Source organism: Hippopotamus amphibius, chromosome 16 (assembly GCF_030028045.1).
Source record: "Hippopotamus amphibius kiboko isolate mHipAmp2 chromosome 16, mHipAmp2.hap2, whole genome shotgun sequence".
Classification (NCBI taxonomy): domain Eukaryota; kingdom Metazoa; phylum Chordata; class Mammalia; order Artiodactyla; family Hippopotamidae; genus Hippopotamus; species Hippopotamus amphibius.
The window spans coordinates 17,916,556-17,933,127 of NC_080201.1; the positions used below are offsets into that span (position 1 = coordinate 17,916,556).

The following is a 16,572-nucleotide window of genomic DNA, read 5'->3' on the forward strand; positions in this document are numbered from 1 at the left end:
AAAAAGTCGTAGAATAACGTTTATAAGTCTGATATAGTCCAATCCTTGTTTTAAAAATTCCTGTGTGCATACATAAGTTCTTTGCCAAGAAAAAGGTCTACAAGGACGCACATTAAACTATTAACTGTGCTTATCCTACTGAGGCAGCACTGAGGACGAGAAGAACTCTCACACATTTATTTCTGATTTGCTTCTATTGAGATGCTGGAGTTCCATGGTTAAAGCTCAGGCAGCTGAGATTTGAATCCAAGCTCTGCTATTTACTATTTGCATGATCTTGGGCAAATTACTTAACCTCTCTGACCTCGGATTCCTCATCTGTGAAACGGGGATAGTAATCGTACCTACTTCAAGGGATGGTGTGGTGATTAAAGAAGGTAACATGGGTAAAATGCTAAGAGCTGTACCTGTCACATAGCACATGCTGTTATTTTATTGAAAAATATTGTCTTTACAGTGAACAAATATTCACGTATTAATGTGAAATCCCAAGCAATGAGCCCAACTCTACACAAACCATATAAAATAGTATATATGAAAGGGGGTGTGATAGAAATTAAAAGCTCCCTAGGCAATCCTGATGGTCAGCCAAGCTGGCAAACTATGGACTCAAAGGCAGGGGTAAACCAGTTGGAGTGTGGTTGAGGTCCAGTTGGGGAACACAGGAGAATTCTGGAAGCAGAAGACCATGAAAGATAAGAAAAGAGCAGGTCTCGAAGCCCTGGTGGGAAGCCCCGGCTGAAGCTGACTCCACGAGGAGAGGGCAGGGTGTGGGCCTGGCATCTTGTTCTGGCTTGTGTGTGGGGAACCCACAAGTAGCTGCCTTTTCTCTCTGCCTGAAGCTACAACAAGACGGGGCTCGTTGTGAGAAGGCAGGCAGCCTTAAGCAAGACACCCAGGATGGTAGCTAAGCCCTCCAGCCCTGCCCTCTGTCTGACCAACCAGCAGTGCACTTCCTCACGTCCAGGGCCAAGGAGGCATCTCCCACACAGGGGAGTTAGAGCAACAAGGCCGAGGAGCTGGGACCGGAGTAACTTGCCTCAGACCTAGAAGCCGTTTTCCCTTGCCTGGGCCCAGATGTATACCATCAGGCCTGTCCTCACTGCTGGGTTTGACAAGAGTCTGAAGAACTTCTGAAATGAACCTGGACTGGAGGGTGGGAGAGAGTGGGGTTCCCAAATTTGGGGGAAGAATCTTCTCAGAAAAACACACATGTACACAATTCCTGGGGCGCAAAGACTCCTTAAAGTTAATGTGAGACCCTGAGGTCGGACCCCCTGGGCAAGATCAACCTACTTCTAGTCTCCAACACAGGTTTGAGCCTTCTTGGGAAGAGAGATTTAATTTCAAACTAACCTTGTGTGCTCTTAAACAAGCAAAAGTGGGGTTACTGAGGTTGAGGAGGAAGAGGAAAGCCTGGGATTGTGCCTCCCCAGCCCCATCTCCCTATCTTGCGCCTAAGGTACCTCAGAGTCCTGAGGGAGAACAGCTCTCTCCTCCTTCTAGGGTTCGGGATAGCCCAGAGAGGCTCTCATGAGGGGAAAGCAGCCCCCAGCCCTCCCACCTCCTGCTGTGTGGCCCTGGCTCCAAGTCCTCTCCTCAGTTATCAGTGACAGAGCCGGAGCTACGCGCTCACAGGCGGGGTAAAGGGAGGAAGGAAAGTGTTCATGTGGCTTTCCTTCCCAGGATAAGGCATTTTGGTTCGCTGAGCGAGCAGCAGGACCACAGTACCCTGAAGTTCATCAGGACCGTGGCAGCTGCAGCCTGGAGGGGATTTTGTCACCTTGAGGAAGTTGCAGGCTACTGATGCTCTAGGTAACCCACAACCACGTGTGTGCCCAAATTTGGCTGGGAGAGGAGATGGGGGGCAGAGTATACCAAGCTCCCCCACTCAGGGCAGGGCTGGGGGAGGTCCTCGATGCTGGAGGGGGGTGAGGAGAGGAAGAAGATGAACAGCCAGACGTAGATTCTCTGCTGAAAATTGACAGTGAGAGCACTGTCAGCTATCGGGCCTGGTTTCTGAACCCTCCCTATTCCCCTACATCCTAAAAGGGAGGCTGGGGTCCTGGATGGAAGTATCCCCTCCACATCCCTTCCCCATCACTCCAGATCCTGGTGATTAACAGCGGCCTGTGGAGGGAACAGGAATTTAAAGGTCTTGGGTCAGACGTTAACTATTTCCCATATTCTTCGGCTTGGCTGAGGCCAGAGGATTCACAACGCTGACTCCCAAATGGTTAGTACCTCACAGGTAGGAGTCCAACCTGGTTTAAGCCCTAACTCCACAATTTGCTAGCTGAGTGACCTTGGAAAAGTTACAAAGTTAAAAGCCTAGGTTTCCTATCCAGTGAAATGGGGCCAATTCCACTGGCCTCAAGGGGCTTTTAGGAGGATTAAAGGGGCTTATAACATAAAGTACATAGTGTAGTTTTTGGAACTCAGTAAGCTCTCCAGTAAATGGTATTTAGGTTGTGTTTTTTTTCCTGATTTTTTTGTTTTGTTTCATTTTGTTTGAAAGCCCTTCCTCGCTGGCCCTACTGCCTGGTAATGGCAGGTAACTAAATGAAACGAGGAGGATTATTCAGTTGAGGCTGACCACATCTTCAGGTCGGGAAGAAAAGTCGGGAGTTGAGAAGGGATGCTGGAGGTGGGCCCCAGGGTCCTGGATCCAGAGGAGACTTCAGGGACACTGGCCTTCATGAGGGCACAACTGGAACTTCAGCCACATCTCCTGCCTTCCCCATGCTGCCTGTCTTACGGGGTGAAAGAAGCTCTGAGCTGGACCGGACCCTGCCTACTTCCCTTCTGCTGCTACCCACCTTACACTCCACGGTCCAGCCAGACTAAACGTATTTAAGTTCCTGGACCCCATATGCTGTTCCCTTGGCAGGAACACTCCCTGCCACCTCTCATGTCCTAACCCCTTCCCCAGCCTCTGGCTTGGACATCACTTCCTCCAGGTGCCCCCCCGCCCCACCTCCAAGAACATGTCAGCAGCCCTTCCTATGTGATTCTATATTTTTCCTCCCACTTGAGTACATGTATATATTACTTATTTTGTCCATCTCCCTCCACTAGCAGGTGAATGGCCCACAAAGCCTGGGTTTTGTGCATGCTTTGCTCACTAATGTACCCCAGCACCAAGAACAGTGCCTTGTCCTTGGTAGATGCTCAGTAGATATTTGCTGAATGAAGGATTCACTATTAAAATGGCCTGGCGACTGATTTGCTTCCTCCTGTAGTCAGGGAGCTCACTGAGGTTAAGGAGCTGTGGGCCTTGCTCACCCCTGAACTCTGAGGACCTGGTAGGTACTCAGATGTTTGTGGGCTAGATGACCAGTCAGCTTGACCCTGAGTCTCAGATACCTCACTACGTCTATAATGAGGGAGGAGCTGGACTCGACCACCTTGGGCATGTGAGGAGGCTGCGGCCCACCCACATCGGCCAGGATAAAAATCTCCACCCAGGAAGAAGTTCTCACCTGAGATGTTCAGGGCCCTTTCCAGATTCCCTTTCTACTTTGGGGGAAAGTAACAAGCATTAGCTGAAGGACAAATAAAGGGAAGAATTTCTACCCCCAAACAAAGGATGTGACCAAGTACATAATAAAGAACTACTGTCTCTTAGCACAGGGCCAGGTGGGAAGTGAGAATCCAGAAGGTATGGGTCTGGTAAGGAGACTGTTGGGAGAGGGGGATGGTAGAATCCAGAAGAGACTCAGCTACTTCAAGACAGAGAAAAGCTGACTTCTCAGTACTCGGCCACAGTACTGAGATCCCCAGGTAATCCTCAGTTAACCCAGCAATTATGCTCCCAGGTATGTACCTAACCGATCCACCTATAATTTCACTTGCACGATGGTGTTCACGGCAGCACTAGCTGTAATAGCCAAAAAATGGAAACTCCTCAAACGCCCATCAACAGCAGAAGTGTGGATGGTCACATGATGGAAACTGTAGAAGAATGACCATCAACCACAACAACACCCAGAACTACATCTCACAACGTGCAGTGAAAGAAGCCAGATCCAAGAGGACATTCTGGATGAGTCTTTTACATAAAGTTCAACTATAAGGGAATCAGCCTACGGTATTTGAGGTCCAGATAGTGGTTTTCTTGGGGGAGGGTAGAGATGGGAGGGAAGCGGCATCTGAGGTGCTGATAATGCTGCTCCTTGATGTGTGTGCTAGGCACACAGGGGTTTTAAGTGTGTGAGGTTCATTGAGCTGTATGTACACTTAGCATCTGGGCCCTTTCTTCCACACATGCTATTCTTCAATTAACAGTGGTTCTTTGAAGGGAGACTGTTCAGCCTCAGGACTGAAGCCTCCACTGATCTGGGGAGACAGGCCCTTCTCTCCCTCTTCCTCCTCCATCATCCTCCAAATGCTTCGCAGAGCTGTCGTTTCCTAGAGACTCACTGCTCAAGGTGAGCCATGCCTTCCTCATGCAGCAGGGAGGTGAGGGCACCGTGCATGGGTAACCTAGGAACACAGTGCCATGTGAGGAGGTGAGAAGGGAGACTAGAGGTTTGAGACCTGTTCCCCAGGCACCAGCTAACAGTGATGTACGTCAGCCTTTGGCAACCAACCCTACTCAGCTGCTGAGCCAGGAAGGTAGCTGGGTGGGCTGGAAGCCCCAGTTCCCAAACATTCATTCCACAGAGGCGGATTTATTGGGCACCGTGGAATGCCCTGGGTGTAAACCCTGGCCTTACTGCTGACTGCCCCAGTGACCTCATGCCAAGTTTCTTACCCTCATTTTACAGCTGAGGGGAAGTTGCCACCACCTGCGTGGCGAGGCACGCATAAGCATAAAAAATAACTAATATTAGATGGTCAGCCGCCCCAGGGCAGGGTCTTAGTTTTGTTCATTGTTTTAGCCGCAGTTCTAGAATAGTGCCTGATACGTGCAGATGCTAAATATATGTTTACTAAAAAAATAAAATGTAAATAGAGAGCACAGCCCAGAATGGGAGCTCCAAAACAAAAGGTGATTTTTACACAAGTTGAAATAAGCAAAACCATTTTGGAGTTAACTCCTGCTCAGTCAGATTTATTACTGAACTTTGAAGTTTCCTACCAAAGCTACTGAGGGTTAGCTTTAATCTTACCCAAGTGCTACGGGTGAGCTGAACCTGTGGAGGGCCATAATAAAGTACTGGATTTCTTTTACTGTAATTAAGCTGCTTCTCAGCTGTTCGCCATGAAGGATATATAGACCACTTTAGGTCACTCACTTTTAATCACTGTACTGATACCATGCAAGCTCCTTCCTCCCGCCTCTCCTTTGTCTTTGCTTCTAGACCACACTTGAAGGAAGGCAGACCCCAGACTGTGGGGGTGAGGTGGGGGAACATTCCTGCTCTACCTCCTTCCAGATTTACCTCTCACTCTTGGTCTAGGCAAGCCGGGCCTCACCTCACCCAAGTCCCCATCACTAGGACACTCAGAGAATGTATTCAAGCTGCTTTCCTCTGCAGGAATGTTTCCAGAAAACCCTAGGATGAAAAGGAATAAATGACTAAGCGCTCTTGCAGTAGGGGGTTGCTATTGGTGGGCTTTGGTGCTCCAACACTCCACTTCATTTCATCCACTTCCCACTTTCTGGTGGTAAAAAAAAAAAAAAGCTGGGGAACTTGGGAGTCAGAAACTTCCATTCAAGTCCCATCTGGTCACTGCAGTGTTGACTTTGGTCAAGCCACAACCACTGAGGTTTCATCTGTAAAATAGGCAGAACCTCACAAGATTATCATAATTCATGCAAATACCTACTGGGACCAATTAAGCACCAGGTCCTGGGCATAAGCCTAGAGGTAAAAGTCATGTCCATGACCCTCAAGGAAGCTCATGAGTTTAGCCTAGGGAATTGAATCCATTAAGCTGTTCCTGTGTTTCTCCATCTCCAAAACCTCCAGCAGGGCTGGCCTACAGGGTTTCTGAAGTCCCAGCTCTGGGATTAAGAGCTCAAGTTGTTTAAATGTACCTCACCAGCTTCAAGAGAATGTCAAGAGGATCGGGCAAGCTCAGAGTTGTGCACATACTTTGAAGAGGAAAGTGCACATACAAACAAGGTATTAATTATACCAGATAATTTCTTTGAGCTCAACTTCATAGACACCTGTGAAATTCATAACCCAGGGGCGAACAACAGGGGCAGTTGTTCCTTCGCTGCAGGGAAATTGTCGTCTGCTTGGCCGAACTTGAGAGTTTGCATGTACCCTCAGGACACCCCTTTCCACGTGGCTGGTTCCAGGCTGAGGCTCCTGTGTTTGGAGGATAGGGAGCTGGAGCGGAGGCAGGGAGGTAGAAAAGGTGTCAGCTGCTGAGGACTAATGGGAGAAACACCACTATTTTTTTGCTGGGGAGTCCCAATTTATTGGGATAAATTGGGCCCAGAAACTTGCTTGTACTTAAAGAGAAGGCCGAATCCCATTTCACGGGAAGACTGCTCTAAGAACTTGGCACAGGCACGTTGCAGGGAGCTCCGCTCAAGGTTAGCCAAGCACATTAACCCACCTTTTGTTTTATAAGCCAGGTGTGCTCCTGGCATGAACCCACCATTTTCACAACCATAAACCAGACATCTGAGAAAGCAGAATTTTCTCAAAAGGTTTAAAATACCTGACGTCACCGAGAAGCACTTGCCAACCGGACCATGAAATCGAAAACCTGATCACCGCTTCCCCCCAACAACCTCAAGCTTAGTGAAGTGACAGTTAATCTGATATTTCTTGCTTCAGTAAGAAAGATAAGGCCCAGACAACACTCAAAGCCACAGCCCACTCTCTGACTGTAGTTCTCAGACTGTAGCCATAGAACTTGACAATGAGGGGGAGGGGGTAAGGATTTGGCAGAAGTCTGGTTAGCAATAAAGCTTCCTCAGGGAGCCGGAATTGCATTTGGGGCCCTGCCCAAGTTAACATTTTTACAGGTTGGCTGAGTTGCACTTTGTTAGCCAGTCAGTAATAAACCCATGTGCAAGAATTTAAAGTTTATGAGGCATGGCCTCTTAATGCCTCTCCTCAGCTGCCTACAGCCAAGAGTTTAAGGAGCTTGGCCTAGCCTGGGTGTTAATTGTTTTGTCAATCTGCAGAGTAATTTGGGGGAAAAAAGAAGAAAAAAAGGCTTCCACAGAACTCAAGGCCCCCAATCCTCTTTTGGAGAAACAAAGGAGAGCCATTCTGTTCCCCAGGCAGCTCACTCCCACATTCAGGCTGTGGGAATTTGTACCTGCGGTGAGGGGTATGCTGACGGAGGCATTAGAAAAGTGCTAGGTAGCATCGGTTTTTAAATTGCTTTGAAAATTTTAAACTATAAATCTCCTACCCAGAAAAATGCATACACAAACTCTTAAACAATTTCACAGGTTAAGGATCTGGAACCCCACCCAAAGATCCTGGGATAGACCTCTGTTTCAGAACCTGGGTTTGATCTACTGGAGGAACCCCCCACTGTCCTGGATGGAGGGAAAGAGGCCCCCATCAGTTGTCAGCGGCCCGAGTCTCATAACACACTGGTTCTGCGCACCAGTGACCCCCACTCTCAAGTTTTTAAACTTAAGGAGGTGGGGGAGCAAGTACTTGTGAGATCAAAAGTGTGCTTTGGTTCCCATCCACGCCCCTACAGCTCAAGACCTGGCTTCTGAACGCCCACTCCCCCAAGTACCCTAACATTCCAGTCCCAAGACACTGGGGGCTGGGGATGTCCCCAGTGCGTGATGGCCCCAGTTCAGGTGTGCCAGGCCCCATTTCCAGGCAGCCTGCAGGGGCGCAGGCCCTCCGGGAAGGGCAGGGTTAAGAGTGCATTCCAGCTGCTGGGGAAGAAGGGGGGCGGGGGAAGGGAGCGCGAAGAAGAGAAACAGACCCGGTCTGTCTGTCGGAGACACAAAGCACGGTACACAAAAGGGGCCCGAGAGGGGCGAAGGGGGCTGCCCGGGGCACAGCTCATCCCCGCACCTGCGCGGGGGTTGGGGAGGAATGTGGAAGGCGCATTCCTCCGCTGGGGCCAGCAGGGGAGAGCTTCCCACGTCTGGGCTGGGGGAGGAGCTCTGCCGCCCCGCACCCCAAAAGAGGGGGTCAAGGTAAGCCGCCGCAGAGAGGCAAGGAGGGGCTGGACTTCAGAGAACGCTACGCTCTCCGGCCTTTCCCTCCAGACGCCCACCCCCATCCCATCCCCCAGGATGCTTTCTGCGCCTCCCACACACCTGAGGCGGCGCCAGGAGCCCCCGCCGCAGCCGGGTTACCCCACGTGTGGCCCCTGCCCCGCAGTTCCGCCAGGCGGGCCCCCGGGCGGGGGGGGGGGGTCTTACCGTTCCCGCGCGCCTGGCCCGGCTCCAGCTCCGCGCCTCGCGCCTCCAAGGTCACTTCAGCTTCCCCCAAGCCTGCCCGGCACGGCTCGGAGGCCGCGCGCGGCAGCCAGTAAACCTGCGCCTGAGGGAAGAGGGGAAAGAGGGAGGCTGGGTTATGGGCGTGCCCAGCCCTGCATACCCATCCCGGGGAGTCCTCACAGGCTTTCCCGGACAACCTTGGCCCCAAGGAGCCCAGCCCCGCGCTCTCCCCGACGCCACCGCTGCGTTCGGACCCTGCCCGCCCTCCGAGGAACGTCCGGGCCTGGGTCAGGGCGAGGGAATGGAGTACCTGGAGCAGGAGTAAGAAGCGGATGAGGAGGGACGCGAGAGGCCCACTAGGGAGCCGCATGGCTGGAGAGAGAGGGCTGAGGAGCTGCCGCGACGGCGGGCTAGCGCTCCGCTAGGCTCAGCGCGCCGCTTTGAGAACCGCGGCTCGCGGGAGCCAGCGGGAGGGGGCCAGGTGAGCGCAGGTAGGTGCTGATTGGTCCAGCGCCTCAAGGTCCCGCCCCCTCGCAGGTGGGGCCGGGGCTGGCGCGGCGGAGGCACCCCCGAAACCCCCCCTTCCCATCCTCTCGCGTGCCCCTCCTGCCTTCTCTCGGCTTTTCTGGAGTTACTTCCGGCAGAGACCCAGGCCCTGTCTCGCAGATTCTGGGTTCGAGGGGGAAAAAAAAAGACAATCCACCCACTCAGTGCCCTCAGCACACGAAGAAAATTGTTTCTGTGCCTTGCGGCTACAGTGGAGGAAAAAAGTGGAGTTGCATCTGAACCCGGCTAGAGACAGAGGCGCCCCATTCATGCTCCCGCGAGGCTCTCTGTTATCGAAAGCTTTGACGGAGGCCGGGTGTGTCCGCCCCACACCCGGCTACAGCGCGGGGGGCGGGGGCAGCGTACCTCTTTCCCCACCTCCCACGTCAGCCTGCTCCCAGGACTCTGAGGGTTTAAAACTGGCAGTGAGGTCCCGAGGGACCGCGTTACAGAATCTGCTACAACTTGCGGAAAACTCATTACTTCCCTGGCACAGCCGAACAAATGGAGGCTGGGTGAGAAGGTTCCAGGGTTCGAAGCCGTGGTGACGCCAAAAGGTGCGAGGTGAAAGGCTGGTTATTAGCCTCGTCGTCTCCAGCAAGCTCCGCACCCCCCCCCCCCCCCACCACGTAAGATGTAAATAATTAACAATTTCTCAACTTTATGTAAAGTGCAAATAAAGGCATTTTAATAATTGCGACTGTTTTTATTGGTCCAAAATACTGAATATAATCTAAGTAAAAACTGCTTGCTGCGCGAAGCAGCCTTCCAGTGAGCCTCCCTACGAAACAGCTCTTCTGCATCCTTCCTGGGAGACATGCGGCGGAGCTGGGATTCGTTCCTTTACTTCAAACCCACAGCGCTTTACCCCTGGCGGCAGGCAGGTGAGCCCTGGGCCCTGAAACGGTCTTGAGACTTAGTCGCTCCACACGGCAGGCCCTCTCCCCACCGAGCTGAGCTTTCCCGGCCAGTCCCAACCTCTCGTTCCGTGAGGCCTCTCCGCCTTCCCTAGCTGTCTTGAGAATTTCAGGCTGACTCCTCAACCCCTTCCTTCCTCCTCCTCATCTCAGATTTAGGGGTTTGAGGAGACTGGAGTCTCTAATTATAGATGTTTTTGGCCCTCAAGGGCTAACGTGGAAGCCTGACTGTCCTTCCCACCACCAGGCCTGAGGCTAAGAGGAGGACGGTTTGCGTTGTGACCGTGGGAGTCCTCTTTCTAGCCGAGCATGGGCTCTGGGGCCGCACCGCCCGCGTTCAAAGCCGGATTCCACCGCTTATTAGCGCTGTGACCTCAGACTAGTGAAATAGCACCTCTGAGCCTCAGTTCCGCATGCTAGTGGGGCTATTATGATATCTGCCCTCTATAGTACTAGGATTTAATGAATTAATATAGACTAGGATTAAATTAACACGTTTAAAATGCTAAACTCAGCACCTGGCACAGAGCAAGTGCCCAACTGTTGCCTGGTATTATTGCTTTAGGATCCAGCTCATTTGTCCTCCGCCCCCGCCTCCGTCTCACGAGCCGTTTCTCTCCTCCTCTCCACTTTTCCCAAACTAAGAGAATGAGAAACGCTGTAATCCTTCAATTTCACGGCTGATGGTAAGGCGAGCAATTGGCATCTGGAATCGGGAGCGCTCGGTTATCCGGCCTGTGGTCCCGGCAGCCAGGGTTTGGGGATGCACGAAGCGCAGGAGAAGCCCCGGCTGCCTGCTGAGCTCCAGCCCCCTCGCCTCGCTCTCCCGCAGGGGGCGCTTTCCACGCTGGAGGGGAGGTTAGATACCCGCGCAGAGGCTTTTCGAGGAGGCCCCGCCTATCCTCGTCTCGCAGGTTCCCCTGCGCCCGCCCGGAACCAGATGAAGCCATTAGGCGGACAGTTAAACACCAACGAGCGTCGGGATACAGGCCCTAATTAAGTAAACACCCGGCTGGAGGGCTGTTGAGCACGCTCATTTCCGCCTCTTTCCAGGGCACTCAGCATTCCGGGCGGGAGAGGGGAGGGGAGAAGAGAAATTGAGAATCAGCTCTTCTGCCTGCACCTTGGACCACACCGCTGTCTTCTCTGTAGCTCCCCTAGTCGGTCGTTCGTTCATTCACTCATTTAAGAGATATTTGCTGATAGCCTGCTATGTGCCAAGCACTGGAGATACAACAGTAAACGAAGCAAACATCCCTGCATCTTTGGACCTTCCATCCCAGAGTGTGAGGGATCAAAGAAAATAAATAATATACAGCAAGTTAGATAATATGTGCTATGCAGAAGAACAGAATGGGAAGTGCCAAGTCACAGGACAGAAGATAGGGTTGGAAATTGTAAATAATGTGATCTAGGAGGTGTCAGGGTCCAGCGGGAGACAAAATCCAGCTCCGATGGTTCAAGTCTTAGTGAAGGGACTAGAGGAATGGGCAGGGTTAGGGACCAACAGGGGTGCAGAAGACGCGGTGATGAGCAGCAGCAGAAGGGCAGTTACAACTTGGAGGACTGCAGGGCAAAGGGAGGAAATGGCATCATTGGGAGTGGCAGGTTGGGGGGGGGAGGGGGGAGCTGGAGAGCAGAGAACCATCCCTCCAAAACCTGGCTGTGGCCCAGGAGGGACAGGCCACTGCCCAGAGCAGAGCAGGGAGGATGTGGGGGGAAAATAACCCAACATCTCTCTCCTCTCACCGTTCATCTTCTGGCACTGCCTCCTATGGACCAAACCTACCCAGAAGCCTGAGGGCAAGAAAGCCCAAGTGGTGGGGTCTGTAGGGGCCATCCTCCCAGGCATAGGGTAGGGAGGAGAAAGGCAGAAAATGGAGAAGGAGCTGATGAGCGATGGAAGGCCCAGGGGCTTCCTTGAGAAATGAATAAAACCTGAAGGAAGTGAGGGAGCAAATAACACTAAGGATATCTGAAGAAAGAGTATTCCAAGCAGAGGAAATAAGGCAAAGGTCCTTAGACAGAAGATTACTTGGAACAGGGAAAAAAAAAAAAAAAAGCCAGTGTGGCTGGAGTGGAGTGAGCAAGTAGGAAATGAGTCAGATTGGGGAGGGAGAGGAGCACATCTTGTAGAGCCTCATATGCTATTGTAAGAACCTTGCCTTTTACTCTGAGTGGGGAGGGAGGAATGCACTGGATGCTGTGAGTGGAGGAGTGGTGTTGAGAAGACTACAGGAGATTAGGGCAGAAGCAGTGAGGTCAGTTGGGATTCCACTGCAATCAGCCAGGCAAAAACTGAAATGGCTTGGTTCAGGGTGGTCATCGTGGAAGGGGTAAGAAATGATCACATTAAAAGAAACAAACAAACATACAAAATAAAAAGTGTTGGTGAGGATGTGCAGAAATTGAAACACTTGTGCACTGTTGGTGGGAATGTAAAATGGTGCAGCCACTATGGAAAACAGTAAAGCAATTACTAAAAAAAATTAAAAATAGAATTGCCTTATGATCCAGCAATTCCACTTCTAGGTATATATCCAAAAGAACTGAGTGTAGGGACTGTAACAGATATTTGTATAATACATCCGTGTTAATAGCAGCATTATTCACAACAGTCAAGAGGTAGACGCAACCATTGACAAATGAATGGATAAACAAAATGTGTAATAGGTACAGTTTCAGTTTTGCAAGACGAAAGAGTTCTGTGGATGCATGATGGTGATGGTTGCACAAAATGGTGATGGTGAATGTACTTAACGCCACTGAACTGTATGTTATGTGTACTTTATCACAATTTTTTTAAAATTTATTTATTGGCTGTTTTGGGTCTTCATGGCTGCACACGGGCTTTCTCTAGTTGTGGTGAGTGGGGTTACTCTTTGTTGTGGTGTGTGGGCTCCTCATTGCCGTGGCTTCTCTTGTTGTGGAGCACAGGCTCTAGGCGTGTGGGCTTCAGTAGTTGCCGCACATGAGCTCAATAGTTGTGACACATGGGCTTAGTTGCTCCGAGGCATGTGGGATCTTCCTGGAGCAGGGGTCGAACCCGTGTCCCCTGCATTGGCAGGCAGATTCTTAACCACAGCACCACCTAGGAAGCCCTCACAATTTTTTAAAGTTTTAAAAAAAGTGACCAGTCTCTGGGTATATTTTGAAGGTATTGCCAATGAGATTGGCTAAAGGATTGGATGGGGGGTGTGAGACAGAGCAGGTCAAGGATGACTCCAGGATTTGGGGCCTGAGCAATCAGCACTACGGCAATGCCATTTCCTGAGATGGGTAAGGCACATGTGGTGGACCCTGTCAGGGCACTGATCAGATCCCCTGGGGTCCTTTTGTTGGTTTCTGAACTCCCCTTCTTTGGCTTCTGTGTGCTGATGCTCCCAGCAGCCTGCATTTGTGAAGAGCCAGAGGCTTGCCCTTCAGCTACTGGGGTCCCTTTACCCTTTCAAGGAAGTTCACTTTCCCATCCTTAGCCAATGACCAACTGCTGCTGGGGTGTGGAAGCCAAGCATCTGCCTGCCCACCCCTCCAAACGCCCAGGGGTAACTTACATCCAAGGTTCCCCTACTGGATCAGGCTGAAGCTGCCCTCCAGGGGCTTGGTCTGGCATCACACCCTTGCTTGGCTTCTTGCCCTCTTTATCTCGCTTCTCCATTCCCTCACCAGTTTCTCCTAGGAGCCCTTCCATATTTAATGTCATTCATGCACATGAATCATTGTCTCAGGGTTGGCTTCTTGGAATCTCATTGCAGGTAGAGCAAGTTTGGGATTGGGGGAGGATCAGGACTTCAAATTGGGGCATGTTTAGAGGTGCCCAGTAGTGGCAATGTTGAGGAGGCTGTGGTTAGAGACATGGGTCCAGGGGAGACATCCAGCCTGGTTATATCTTTGTCACAATGAAAAAGCATCAATTTGTGGAGAAAGACTTGCCCAGGAAAGACTGGGGTCTTCCCATCTCTGCCAGAGCATGGCTTTTTTCAGCACAGATGTTCATCCTGTCCCTGATGCCTTCCACCCAGACAAGGCTGGGACTCTTTCACTCATTTTGCTCTTTCAAAAAGAAGTGTACTTTCCCTGTGCTTCCTGTCTGCATTTCACATTTAAATACGTGCTACTTACCGCCTTGTGGGATCTCTGGCACTGTTACCTTCCTCTGAGTGTTCTTCTGCGTCACTCTCCACTACCTCTTCCCCACCTCCTTGAAAGCGCCTGGGGTCAGGGGTCAGGATGATCAGAATATCACCTCTGCAGATTTCCCCACATCACCCTACCAGCCAAAGGCCTGAGGCATTTAAGTTATGGTTGGCAGACCTACATCTGAATCTTGCCTCTGAAAACAACTGCCTGGGTGATCTGGGGTGGGCTATTTCATCTCTCAAAGTCCTCTGGAATGAGTAATTCCTATTGGGTGGGTGATGGTGAGAATTATCCCAAACTGAACTGACCTTCCCCTGCAAACCTCCTCTTCTCACAATCTTTCCATCTCAGCCAAAGGCAATTGCATCCGGCTGAGCCGTCTTTCACTCTGACTCATCTTCTACCACTTGCTCACTTTGCTTTTCCAGTGCTGGCCTCCCTGTGGTTCTCCAAACACACAAAGTGTGGGCCTTTGCACAGTGCTTCCCTCTGCCTGGATCGCCCTTCCCCAGATGTCCACCGGCCTCTCTTCCTCGAGTGAAGTCTCTTCAGGTCTCTGCTCAGATGTGGCTCCTCTGAGAGGCCTTCCCTGATCCCCCTGCATAGAGAGCCCTCTCCCATCACCCTCTTCCCCTCTTTACCCTGCTTTATTTTTTCATAGCACTTATCACACCCTAATTTATAGGGTGCGATAATCTATTAGTATATATGTGTGTGTGTGTATATATATATATTTTTTTTTGAGAAGTAATGATTAAGAGTAAAGACTCCGGAATCACAGTGTGTGGCTTTGAATCATCAATCCAGCTCTTCCTAGCTGTGAGACCTCGGCCAAGTGACTTGCAACTCCCTTGGGCCTCAGTATCCTCATCTGTAAGATGGGGTAAGCATAATAATACCTTCCTCATAGGTTATGACTTAATATTTGTAAAGCACTTTGGAACATAGTAAACATAAGTATTCATGAAATTGCATTTATTGTCGCTCTCTCCTCACTGAGTGTATCCTCCCCGAGAGGCAGGGACTTTTGTCTGCTTTGTTCATTGCTGTATTCCCAGTACGCAGGACAGCCTGGCATAAAATAGATACTAAAATAGGTAGATAATAACTGTTAAGCATCTGGAAGGGTGCTAGATGCAGAGTAGACACAAGAGCTGATGTGAAACCTAAGTATGAGCTAATAGAGGGGAAAGTGTTTTGCAAAGTGTACAAATAATACAAGTCACATTATGATGAACTACTACCACTTCCTGAGCACGCTCTGGATTCAGACTCTAAGTATTATTTTCAGGCATGATCTCATTCTAATCCTCCTAACTCGACATGCTAGTTCGTATTACTTATTCCCTTTTCACAGATGAGGAAACTGAGGTTAAATCCCTTGCCCAAGACCACAAAGCTAGGACAGAGGTAAAGCCACACTGCAACCCAGTTCTGTCTCACTCCAAAACTCATTGCCTGAATCAGCTGCCAACCTGCTATTTAACAACGTTTGCTGGAAGAATGAATTTGGGGAGCAGGTCTATGGTATATTAGGAAGAATTCCACAATATTCGATCTTTTCTTTTAAGAAACTCTTAAAATAAACATATTTGCCTCTGGTCCAAGGTTAAATGCTGGGTCCTCCCAGAAATATTTAGAAGGAGCTTTCCTGTCTATTTTTGGTAGCAAAATTCCCAGAGTTTCACTCCCACATTGCACACGTACAGGGATATGTCCCAAAGACACGTGGGTGTTTTTCAGTCTTTTCTAGGAAGTATCCTTAAAACGGGGTGAGGCCCTATTTCCTGCTCCTCCCCTCCCCTGCCCAGTGCCCTCCACAAATGCTTCCGCAGTCTTACTTCTTTACGTCTGTTCCTGGGCTTTCTGAGACCCTGCTTTCTGCCTAGCGATGTCTCTGGCCAGCTTTCCCATCCATCACTTCTGAATCCTTAAAGGTGCTGAGGCAGCTATCCTCAACCAGAAACCTGATCCACATTCCTTCCCTTTCCCTGAATCTTGGGTGGGGCTCTGCTGCCTTCAGCACTGGTGAATTTTTGCCAAGGCCTGAGCTGTCAGTTTCCAGAGATCAGAGGCCAAGCATTTATGTATGTGTGTATACTGAAGGCACAGAATCAATTAATCAATAAGCACTCACAAAGCCCTGAATGCCTGTGGTTGACTAAAGTTTAGAGACTTTGAGAACCATAAGGCCCAAAAAGACCTTAAAGAAAATAAAAATAATAATAATCTCTCCTCAGAGCCATTCTTCATCCTTCCCCTGAAAGGCAGGGATGACTCCTGCAGATAAAGTTTCCCAGGCTCACTTGAGAGATGACTTCCTGCTGGGTTCAGCCAATGGGAGGCACTACTGAGAGACTAGAGGATGGGGAAAAGCCAGGGTATTCCTCCTCCTTCAGCTGTCTTGATAATGGCTGTATCTAAATCTACAGCTACAGCTTCCGCTGTTGGTCCAGGTTCTGCCAGACTTTGGGCTCCAGAAACACCACCATTTCCCTCTTTTCCTCCTGCTAAGCAGTGAATGACTTTTTGCTGCCTAATCACTAGGTTGTATCACTGTCTCGTTTGGCTTCTCAGCCTAGCCATCACCTCTGCATTAAGTTCCTTCTGCTTTGAATACTCCCAGTGGGGACTTCCCTG

At 50.4% G+C, this 16,572-nt stretch overlaps 1 protein-coding gene across 6 annotated transcripts in view; it reads right to left on the reverse strand.

The window, feature by feature from the left end:
* The window catches only part of CDH3 (cadherin 3), a 99,688-nt gene that overhangs the window by 34,794 nt on the left and 48,322 nt on the right, over positions 1–16,572 (reverse strand). For 3 of the 6 annotated variants that reach the window (XM_057711528.1, XM_057711531.1, XM_057711527.1), the window contains exons 1-2: positions 8,640–8,848; positions 8,312–8,432 (exon numbers count right to left, since the gene is read on the reverse strand). In XM_057711528.1, coding sequence (XP_057567511.1) covers positions 8,312–8,432; positions 8,640–8,699 — 181 coding nt within the window. In that variant the 5' untranslated portion in view covers positions 8,700–8,848. Of the gene's footprint in view, positions 1–8,311; positions 8,433–8,639; positions 8,849–16,572 lie in introns of those variants that run through there. The other 3 variants (XM_057711532.1, XM_057711530.1, XM_057711529.1) reach the window with 1 other exon arrangement.